General features: G+C 40.9%; 1 protein-coding gene across 1 annotated transcript in view; it reads left to right on the plus strand.

Annotated features, from left to right (window-relative positions):
* The window catches only part of adi1 (acireductone dioxygenase 1), an 18,196-nt gene extending 7,637 nt beyond the window's left edge, over positions 1–10,559 (plus strand). The window contains exon 4 of the mRNA XM_043678589.1: positions 9,991–10,559. Within this exon, the coding sequence (XP_043534524.1) occupies positions 9,991–10,110 (120 nt within the window). The 3' untranslated portion in view covers positions 10,111–10,559. The remainder of the gene's footprint in view (positions 1–9,990) is intronic.
* The last annotated feature ends 1,668 nt before the right edge of the window (positions 10,560–12,227 follow it).

Below are 12,227 nucleotides of genomic sequence, written 5' to 3' on the forward strand. Positions count from 1 at the left end.
CAGCATGGAAACAGACCCTTCGGTCTAACCTGTCCATGCCAAATGGATATTTTAAACTGATCTAGTCACATTTGCCAGTATTTGTTCATAATCTCTTTGTGTGCCACATCACCCCCCATACAAATATGCAACAGCATAAATGCACAGTTTTGCAGTATGATGTTCTTTATTCATGCAGAGTAATTCAGGAGCACTATCCAGCAACAGGTTTCCCCTTCAAGATTCCCTGAGTAGAGTTATCATCTGCAAGGCGCCATTCTACAAACCCTCAATCTCTTGAGTCAACAATCACTGCTAGTGTAGCTTTCCAGAATTCCTTTCAAACTGACCAAGTAAGAACACCCCAGTTAACAGTTTGGCCATTTCTGGGAAAACATCTAGTTATTTTGAATTTCTAATCCACTCATACAGCTTTTCAGGTTTTAAACCTTTTGTAGAGAAAGTGAGGACTGCATATGCTGGAGATCAGAATCGAGAGTGTGGTGCTAGAAAAGCACAGCAGGTCAGGCAGCATCCGAGGAGCAGGAGAATTGACGTTTTGGGCATAAGCCCTTCAACAGGAATGAAGGGCTTATGTCTGAAATGTTGATTCTTCTGCTCCTCAGATGCTGCCTGACCTGCTGTGCTTTTCCAGCATCACATTCTCAACTTTAAACCTTTTGTGTTAGCTTGCACAGCACCTCCAAAGGTTCTGATTAACTTTAACCAGTAAAAATGACAGTGATTTTCTAGTATTCCTCACGAGAGTTCTGTGTTCTTCTTTCTCTTTCTGTCTGGTTCCTCTTTTTGTCTGTTCCTGGGTAATTTAATGTTTTTTTTATGCAAAGGAATAATGCTGGCAAGCACTTGTTGTCTGTTCTGTACCTGAGTGGTTTGCCACACCATTTCAGAGGCAATTAAGAGTCGTTACTGTCGATCTGGGCAGCCAAATGGAGTCACGTGTAGGCCAGACCAGATAAGCATTGTAAATTTCCACTTCCTAAAGAAAATTAGTGAGCCAGACCATGTTTTTATGGCAATCGATGGTGATCACGATGGTGACCTTGACAATCAGCTTTGTATTTGTATTTATTCATTGAAATTAAATTTCACCAGTGACCATAGCGGGATTTGTACCCATGCTCCAGGCAGCTAACCTGACTCTCTGGATTACTAGTCTTGTGACATTACCATGACACTATCACTTCCCCAATAGTGCCTCTTCCTCCAGCTTCTCTAATTGCAGCTCTCCTTTGTGTCTATGGCTTTACCTAGTGTCTACCTGCTACACCAGCTTATTTCATAACCTCTTTCCTGCTGATTTTGTTCTCAGGTCAAGGTTAGCCAGATTTTATGGATCAGAATTTCTTATTCATAAATCATACAATTCCTGCAACACACAAACTATTCAACCCATTGTGTCTATGCTGACCTTCCTTGGGAGTAATTCACTTACTGCCCTTTCTCTTCAGATCGGTTTTTCTACATTTTCTATATATTCTAACTGTGTTACAGATGGAGACTACATTGCCTATTGTGTGTGTGCGCCAGTTGCAAAATGAACCGTTCAGACTAACTCAATTTTCTAACATTTGGTCTGAATACCTTCTAAATGAGTTCAGGGTTTCTGTTTCTTTTACCTTTCAGACAGTGAATGCCGGACTCTTACCACATTGTGGGTGAAAAAATATTTTCCATCTAATTGTTCTACCAATCACATTTAATCTATGCCGTCTATGTCCCTTTGGAGAGGGGATGGCCTCTCAGGGAAAAGCCACAGCATCATTCATGTACAGAGGGCTGGGAGGGTCGCAGCACAGATGAGCAGTAGTGATAGGGGACTCTGTAGTCAGAAACACAGAGAGGCATTTTTGTGGTCACAGTGAGACTTCAGGACAGACCGTGATGGTGAGGTCAAGGATATCTCTGAGCAGTCACAGGATATTCTGAAGGGGGGAGGAGTGAACAGCCAGAGGTTGTGGTCCATTTTGGTACCAATGACATAGGCAGAAAGAGAGGTGAGATCCTGCAGAAGAAAATTTGGTGAGTTAGGTAGGAGGTTGAAAAGCAGGACCTCTGGGGGTTGTAATCTGTGGATTACTTCCTGTGCATAGTGCCAGTGCCATAAGTAGGAAGATAATATAGCTGAATGTGTGACTGAAGAGCTGGTGTAGGAATGAGGGCTTCCAATATCTGGATCAATGGGATCTCTTCCACAACCTCTACAAGAAGGACAAGTTGCACCTCAACTGGAGGGATACCAATATCCTTGGAGGGAGGTTTGCTCGTGCCACTCAGGAGGGCTTGAAGTATCTTGACAAATGGCTGGGAATGAGAACATTACGTTAGCCTGTAGTGATTGAGGAGAAGGTCAATGTTAAGTCAAGTACGTCTAATTTGAAGAACAGTCAGGCCAGGTTGATAAACACAGTGGGAATGGTGGTCTGAAGTGTATTTATTATAATGCAAGGAATATCACAAGTAAGACAGATGAGCTTAGAGCCTGGATTATTACATACTATGATGTTGTAGCCATTACAGAAAGTTGTTTCAGAGAAGGACAAGACTGGCAGCTCAATGTTCCATAGTTTAGATGTTTGAGATGGGAAAGGGAGGGATGTATAAGAGTTGGGGAGTTGCATTACTGATTTAGTCACAGCTGTGCTAAGAGTGAGGATATTTTGAAGGGCTCATGCAGTGAGGCCACATGGTTAGAACTCAGGAATAAGAGCTTTACAATCACTATGATGGGCTTGTACTTTTGGTCTCCCTACAGCCAGCAAAAGATAGAGGAACATATCTGTAAGCAGATTATGTAAATGGATGAAAGTGACTGGGACTTGCTTAGTGCCAGGAACATAGATGGGGCAGAATTTGTTCAGTGCATCCAGGAAGGTTTCTCGTTAGTCCAATTGGAAAAGGGGCTATACTAGACCTTGTACTGGGGCATGAGCCCGGCCAGATGATCGAAGTTTCGGTGGAGGAGCACTTTGAGAACGGCGATAATATTTCTGTAAGTTTTAAGATAATTATAGTTAAGCATAAGAATGATCCTTGGGTGAAAGTGTTAAACTGGGGGAAGGCTAATTACAACAATATTTAAAAGGATCTGGAGAAATTAGATTGAGGGCAACTGTTTGAGGGTTAATCGACATCTGACATGGGAATCTTTTAAAGGCCAGTTGATCAAAGTTCAAGACCAGCATGTTCCTTTGAGGATGAAAGATGAGGATGGTAAGATTTGTGAACTTGGTTGCCAAGAGATATTGAAAGTTTAGTCAAAAGGGAAAAAAAAAACATATTTAAGATTTAGGGAACTGAAATCAAACAAGGTCTTTGAGGAATATAAAGGGAACAAGGATTTGGATGAGCAGAGAAATTTCAGATTTCCAGCACTCACAGGTCTTTGTTTTATTTTAGTGTGGCCTAACTAGTTATTTTATGAAGCTCCAGCACAGTCTCCCTGCTCTTATTTTCTGTGCCACAGCTTAGAAAAGGAAAATATTCCTTATACCTTCTTAACCACATTGTCGACCTGCTTTGTCACTAATGTCAATGTTTCTCAGTTCCTCTACACCTCTCAGCATCCTTCCATTTACTGCATATTCCCTTACCTCATTTGACCTCCTCAGACATGTCACCTCAGAATTCACCAGGCGATGAGTTCCATTTGTCCAAAATTATTGCTGAGATTATTCAAGAAAATGTCAATTAATCCTTTTTAGAATTGATTCAAATGCTGAAGACATTCCAGAGATTCTTAAAAATAATTGGATATTTCATCTACCCATTGAAAAATAATCTGATCTTTTCTCACTATACTACTTCTGGGTCAAAGTTCGTCATGCTTCGAATCCCTACGGCATGGAAGTCATTTGGCCCATCAGGTCCACACCGACCCTCGGAAGAGCATCCCATCTAGACCCACCTCCATACCCTATCCCTGTAACTCTGCATTTCCCATGGCTAATCCACCTAGCCTACACATCCCTGAACACTATGGGCAACTTAGCATGGCCAATCCACCTAACCTTCACATCTTTGGATTGTGGGAGGAAACCGGAGCACCCAGAGGAAACTCACGTAAACAAGGGAGAATGTGCAAACTTCACACGGACAGTCGCCCAAGAGTGGAATTGAACCTGGACCCCTGGTGCTATGAGGCAGCAGTGCTAACCACTGAGCCACCGTGTCACCCATTAAAGAGATAGATGCAGCCAAGATGTTTCCCCTTTTTGGAGAGTCTAGAAGCAGGGGGCACAACTAAAAGCAAGGGGATACCACAAAACTTTGAGATGAGGAGAAATTATTTTATTCAGAGTGATGTGAACCTTTGAAAGTCTTCACCTCTTAGGTCTATGGACGCTCAATTCTTTGAGTATGTTTAAGATCAAAATTTATAGGTTTCCGATTTCCAGCAGTGTACAGAATTATGAGGATGGAGTGTGTAAAAGGCATTGAAATGTTCAACCAGCTGTGATAGTAGTGCACAGTGAGACAGAGTTGATGGGCCACTTTCCTGCTCCTATGTTTCACTGCATCTTTAAAGTAGGAAGTTGCCCTGATATACTTCTCCAACATCTGTGGAGAAGATTTCATACTGAGCTGAAATGGCAATGATTAGAATACAGAACAACCTTGATTATCCGAAGGACACTGGTGGGGAATATTTTGTTCAAATAACTGATCTGATCTGATCGTAATCAAAGGAAGCATTCACAGGACTTTGAGAGCTTGTTTGGATAATCTGAAATTTGGATTATTGATATTTGGATAACCAAGCTTGACCTTTAATGTGATCTCCTTGGATAGATACATTTTTATAGAGGGCTCAGCAGTGTTGATTTTGTGAGGTTTTATCTCCTGTCCTGAAGAAGTGGTGGTAGCCTCAGGAGAAGGGTCAGTCATTTAGGACTGAGATAAAGATGAATCTGTGAATCATTATAGTTGTCCACCTTAGCAGGCCCAGTGGATACTCCGTATTTGAGTGCATTGCCAGCTGTGATTGATGGATTTTGGAGCTCTAAAGAAATTGAAAAATTATATGGAGGTTGGGCAGCCAAATGGAGTCGAGATCAAAAATCTGTCATGATCTTAACAAATGATACAGCAGGCTTGAGGAGGCGGTGTGGCTCTCTCCTACTTATGTAGTTACAAAATAACCTAGAATTAGAGACTGCTTCACATGCTGGAGTTTCTGTTTGGTTGACATTGACATAATTCACCCAAAACTAGCGCAACTGGTGCAAAAGATCAAGGAATGTTTAGAACAAATTGTGCACAACGTAAATAAAGTTTCTGCTGATCTTATAAAGCATTGTGTGGAAGCAGTCCACACTCACCAAATTAATGAATTGCTGCTGACAGTTTTCTCTGATTGCATTGGTTGTGGGCCTTTCTCAGTAGTAACATTTAAAAAGCTTCTGAGTTTAATTTGAAAGAGGTACCAAAATCAACTACTGCACTTCAATATAACTGCGGAATGGTTCTTTTTAAGATACTTTCGGTCCTTTCAGACTTGCAGGAGGTAGTTGGACGCTGTCATTAAAAATACGAATATTCTGTTCTAAACCAGTTTCTGCTGCATTAACTAAATTGTGTAAAGTTACTGACTTTGTTTTGGAAGGCAATTTGTAAAATATTACTTTTTTTACTCTTTTGAAAATAGTGCAATTTTGGGTGCAGATTGTACACATTTTGTTGACTAGCCAAAGTGGAATCTTTTGGACCATTAACAAAGTTGTGACTTCTGTGATGTTTGATTAATTCTGTTTTAGTATAATGAAACAAATATTGAGCAGAAATTTATAACGAAAAGAATTTCAAAGGCAATGAATCATTGAGTTTTGCAACATGGAAAGCAGTCATTCATTTCAGCATGTCAATGCTAGTTTTTAATTGAGAGAGCTGTTCAAATGAATCTGGTCGGCTTGCTCTTTGTTCACCTTTACTTCAAGTGTTTAATTTTCCCTTAAAAGACAAAATGGCCTCTGCTGTAACTGCTCACTGTGACACAGCATTGTCTGCTCTAATAAATCGGTGTATAAAACATTTCCACTAACCTCTCTTTCAGTAGCACATTGAAAACCTCTCATTGCTGACTCCCTGGGAGAAGAAAATTGAATCATCAATTCTCTCTGTGCAAAAGCCTCTATAATTTGAAAAGCAAAAAGTCTAATTAGAATTCTGATGCAGTACAAACAATCCTAAAAGAGTAAATCCTCCATATCCACAAAATCATGAATTGTGAGTTCACCTAACTGCTGTAAAACATAGTTAATAATAAAGATCAGCATTCATGAGAAAAAAATCACATATCCATGATATTTTTAACAATTTTAACTTGTTTTTAAACCTATTTCTAATGAGTTCCATATTTGCAAATTTCATCATTTACTTGTATTCTCAGGAGTTGAACTCTCATGAATTTGGAGAAATGACTCTATTTCCTGTGATTGTTTATTCTTTCCCAGTGTAGGTGCTGATCCACAAAGCTGTAGCCTTCTTCCCTTTGGAAAGGGGAATTAGAGAAATTAAAGCTGCCAGTCACAGGCAATGTCCACTTAGAACAACCTATCTAAAAAGCAATTATCTCCCTTCATTTTATAGATTAGCAAGGTTACTGGAAATTCTTCCTGTTAACCTATTTATAGTTAGTTATTTTACTGACGTTAGGAATAAAAGAGTAACATGCTGTAAATCAGATTTGACAGCTTGTTAGTTTTATAAAATTTGAAGAATTTAAGAATTTGGAGCTGAATCCTCAGATTCTTTTGAAAAAATGTGAATATTTTAGCAGCTGAAATTAATCGGTAGCTCAGTGATTAGCACTGCTGCCTCATAGCACGAGGGACCCAGGTTAGATTCCAGCCTCGGGCGACTGTTTGGGCTGAGTTTTGCACATTCTCCCCGTGTCTGCGTGGGTTTACTCCGGGTGCTCCGGTTTCCTCCCACAATCCAAAGATGTGCAGGTCAGGTGAATTGGCCATGCTAAATTGCCCATGGTGTTAGTTGTGTTAGTCAGGGGTGAATATAGGGTGGGGGAATGGGTCTGGGTGGGTTACTCTTCAGAGGATTGGTGTGGACTTGCTGGGCCGAAGGGCCTGTTTCCATACTGTCGGCAATCTAATCTAATCTTTGCCTAGTATTTAAAGTATGAGAGTTTGCTTAGTGCAATGTTAGCAAGTATTCTGAAATACAATGAACCGCAGTCAAGATGCAGGTTGAGCTGTAAGGGTCCACTCTGTGGTAACTGAATGTTGCTTTATGAGTATATATTACTCTTCCTGGACTGAAGTATAATCTACTTTACTTTTGCTGTGAAGGTGCTTTTAATTAACAATTGCTGAGGACTTTGTTTGAAGGATTGTGGAACTGTCCAGATTGTTTTTGTTTTCCAAAGTGTTGATAAAAAGACACATCGAAACCTTTTCTTAACGCATTTCTGGAAACTACATGGTTCCAAGTAATTACTCTTTTGGTCATTTGAACTTGCTTCAAGGAAAACACCTGACAGGGTTTTAAGCAGTGTTTTCAGGCATGGAATTTGTGTTTGCATTTTCTGTTGAAGAAAGTCTGCAACAGAGCAACATTTTGTGCTTTCAAGAGTAACCATCACTGGCCAGAATGTCATTTTCTTTTTCAAGTGGAGAGAATTTTGTTTATTTGAAGTATGCGTGTGTTTAGGTTATATAGAGCAGGAATCATTTATAATTCAATCTTAACAGTTGGATGGATTATCAGAGCAGCTGTGATCTCATTGAATGGTGAACCAGACTTGGACCAAACAGCCTATTTCTCCTCCTACATCTATGGCGTTTCTAAACAATTCTGGACTATATTGAATGGGATTTGTTTTATAATAAATTGATTTTTTTTCTGTATAGTTAAAGATCCATCAATCATATGTTTTTATATTCTAAGTCTAATATAAAGATAGCAAATGATTGCTCATGCCAGAGATTGGGTAAAACATATTTTTATTCGATTTCTTGTGATTTGTGGAAAACAGGAATAGAGTGGGACTGCAGTCCTTTCCAGTCAGATATGATGTGGTGGTGCCGGTGTTGAACTGGGGTGGACAAAATGAAAAATCACACAACACTGGGTTATAGTCTAAGGTACCTGAAGAAGGAATGAGTTTCCAAAAGCTTGTGGTTTCAAATAAACCTGTTGGATTATAACCCGGTGTCGTGTGATTTTTGACCATGTAAGATGTAACCATTGTGACCAGAATAATGTAGTAACTAAAAGTTTACTCTTATGCAGGTGTCAGTGGCAGATCTGAAGACTTGCATAACCCTGTAAATTGTTTGATATAATGGAGGACTTAAAAGAAAACATAGCTGTAGTATAGGGCGTAATTGAACACACATCTCAGCATTCTACCATCAATTTCCGGGCCTGCAGATTAATGGTGGACCTTGCTTTGAACTGCGTCACAGTGAGAGACATTTGGTATGCATGGTGACAGCACTAAATCTCTGCACCTTCCAATATTTGCAGTCATTGTAGGTAGGAAGGTGTGAAATCTATTCCTTTTTTTTGAAAAGGCGAGTGAATCCCTGAGTGTCAAAGAATGCTTTGTTGCACTTCATAGTCTTTGAGGTTTGTTGATAGGTTCATTAAAAACTGCTTTGGATTGTTACTGGGCTGTGTCATGGAGTCAGTCATTGGGCTGAAATTAACAGGCAGGCACATTGATCACCCCTTCCATTAATTTAAAAAAAAAGCCTGTTTTATAGTGTGCAAGTTGCCATTGGCCTTAGTGAGTGGGACTTCGTTACATCCATTCAAGGTTGAGATAGACAGATATTAATCAGTAATGCAACCAAAGATGAGAGGGAAAAGACAGGAAAGAGGAGTTATGCGTTATCAGATCAGGCAAACTGAATGGCTACTTCTGCTACATCTTATGGCCTTGCATACCTCATTGGGAAGGAGTCTTACCCTCGAGTGTTGTTAGTTAATCTGATTGGCAGGAGGCTCTAAGATTCCCAGCAGTGTTGGGATACAGTCATGGATGCTGTGAGGAGGCTCATTTCAAAAAGGGAGTGGATTCGAGACTAAGAACTTCCAGGTTTTTAGGGCTGTACAGGTTTGAACCATCTAGGAAGGAGGGGCTGGGAGCCAAGGCAGTCGGACGATGGTTTTGGCGGCCAGGTGGCAGCACCAAATGGGGTTTGATCTTGGGGGTGTGGGTGGGCGTGTGTGGAGTCTATATGGGCCTGAAGCGTGCAACATACACAACCCCTTGCTTCCTGCTTTTTCACTTCAGTTGGTGAAGCCCCTGCTGCAGTCAAGCCGAAAAGACATTTTGGCTGTTACACAAATGAGTAATGAGCATTAACGTTTACCTCTAATATGATGCCAGATACATAGACCGTACATCTCAGACTGGTAGACTGTAGCGAACAGTACATTTCATTGACCAAACACAGCAGGCAGCAGAGCCACTCATGTTCAATCAGTCCAAGCTTGCATGCTTTCGAAAGGCTTATCCACCATGAGATGTGATTCTGCCATCTAAAATAATTTATTAAATAATCCATACTATGCTAAGAGTTACACCGGAAACCAATTTAAAATAAATGAGTCTTGCATATGACAAGATGTGTTTACATATACTTGACGCTATATATGTAAATACACAGAATCCTGATTTATGAGGATGTATATAATTTTTTACCTGCGCTGCATCTTTTTCAATAAAAGGAGCTATGAAGACAACCAAAATTTGCTGCCTTCCCATAGCAACATCCTGACCAATCACAATCTACCTACCAGGTTTGAGAATTAAGATTGACAGTTAACTTTTTCCTGCTGGGTCTCTATGTCAGTTATGGTCCAACCAATCCATACCCTCTGTATAAAATTGTGTCTTTTCCTTTCCAAATGTTTCTCGTTCTTAGTTCTGATGAGCACAAAATGTAAAAATCTTAACTTCTACTTCTCACAATGTTTGAGCTGTGTACCACTAAACATATATGTAACTTTGTTTTTATGTTGCAGAATTATGTGAAAGCTATGAGACTATTTGTTGGTGAACCAGTTTGGACTCCACATTATCGCCCAGCTGATGAATTTGAAGCCCGCAAGAAATATGTTCAATTTCTTAATGAAGGATTTTGAATTCTACATGGTATCAGAGAAATACACGTTATTTTGTAATTTTGAAATCATGCAATTCAGCAATAACTGAAGAACATGTTACCAGAACTTATTTTGATGCTTTTCAGGCATTGCTGACAGGTCCTTTAACACTAATGAGTTTAGAAATTTAAATTTCATGACAGAAGAAATAACTGGCTTTGTTAAAAATTAACTGTGGGGGGAACATCCTCATGATTTTTCACTGTGAGCCCAGATTGCTTTGTTCAATGTACTTCATATTTGCTTTGATTTTTATTTTGGGTATCCACATTGGTAAATGTCTTTTTCAATATATTGACTTTTTCAATATATATTCAATAATAATGGGTATCGTAGTATGACATTGATAGAATGTTAGTTCACATCCCACCATGCCATCTGTGAATTTAAATTCTGTTAATAGATCAAATAAATATTTATATAAGCAAGCTATGAAGCTACTGGATTCTTGTTACAAGTATAACTGGTTCACCAATTGCTATTGGGAAGGAAATCTGCTGTCCTTACATGATCTGGCTTACATGTGAGTCCAGACGTGCAGCATTATCCTCTGACATCCTCATAACTGCCATCTGGAATGCTGCAGCAAGCCACTCTGTTGTATCAAGTAGCTTTAAAAACTGGACAGATCACTGAGGATTGATAATGTCACACCATCCTCTGCCATTTTCACCACCTACAGTCAGACCCCACCACCAAATATATATTTCCTTCCCCCACTCCTATCTGCTAATCGAAAGTGAGGACTGCAGATTCTGGAGATCAGGGTCGAGAGTGTGGTGCTGGAAAAGCACAGCAGGTCAGGCAGCATCCGAGGAGCAGGAGAACTGACATTTTGGGCATAAGCCTATCTGCGTTCCGTAGACACGGTTCCCTCCACTATTCCCTCATTAGATCCACACTCCCCACCAACCCCCACTCTCCACACCTGGCACCTTCCCCTGCCACCACAATAGATGCAAAACCTGCACCTGCTCCCTCACCTCGGTCCAAGCCCTCCTAGGATCATTCCAAGTCCAGCATGGATGTACTTGCATATCCTTGAACCTCACTGCATCCGATGCTCTCAATGTTGTCTCCTCAGAAAGAACGAGCGCAACTCATGGAACAGTTCAGGGAACATCTCTGATCCATACGCACCAACCAACCCCACCTTCCTGTGGCCATCCATCTCAACCCCACCTTCCCACTCCCCCCATGATGTGTCCATTCTAGGCCTCCTTCACTGCCTAAAGAAGGCCACCTTCAACCTCAGGAGCCTATAACCATACGGCCTCAACATTGAATTCATCAGTTTCCAAATCTCCCCTCTCCCCACCCCAGATCCAAACCTTCAACTTGGCACTGCCCTTTTGAGTTGAGAGTGTGTCGCTGGAAAAGCACAGCAGGTTAGGCAGTATTTGAGGAGCAGGAGAATCTGCTCTTTTGAACTGACCTACCTGTCCATCTTCCTTCTCACCTTCCCACACTCCACCCTTCCCACCAACCTATCACAATCACCTATCTGCATCCACCTAATCGCCATCCCACCCGTCTTTTCCCCAGTCCCACCCCCTTCCCCATATCTATTTCTCAGCCCCCTCCCTGCTCCCTATTCCTGATTAAGTGTCCTGCTCCTCGGATGCTGCCTGACCTGCAGTGCTTTTTCCAGCACCACACTGTATTGACAATGACACACCCAGTCCAGCTGCCCATGCAGGTTGTTCATCACTAACATTTGGCAATCTGTGCTGAGACTGGGAGGAGACCTGTTCTATAAACCATCAAGTAACAGGCTGACATAGTCCTAATTCTTCTGCCACCATCTCTAGGTATGTCCTGCTGCACTGGTAGGACAGTCTGAAATGAGGGAATGGCATATTGGAATACAAACAGGAGAAAGTAGCCCTAAGTGTCCTCAATGCTGGTGTGAAGTGTTTTGGGATAGATTCGTGAATTGGCAGTCTTCCACTTTGAACACTTAGACCAAGCACTGAAGATAAAGATACAAGATATTATGCACAATAAACTCTGATGCCCACTGCAAGAGATGTTTAACTGTACAATCAAAGACCACACTGGCATGTCCTGAGGATATGACTGTTAGATTGGACAAA

Source organism: Chiloscyllium plagiosum, chromosome 3, assembly GCF_004010195.1.
Source record: "Chiloscyllium plagiosum isolate BGI_BamShark_2017 chromosome 3, ASM401019v2, whole genome shotgun sequence".
Lineage (NCBI taxonomy): Eukaryota > Metazoa > Chordata > Chondrichthyes > Orectolobiformes > Hemiscylliidae > Chiloscyllium > Chiloscyllium plagiosum.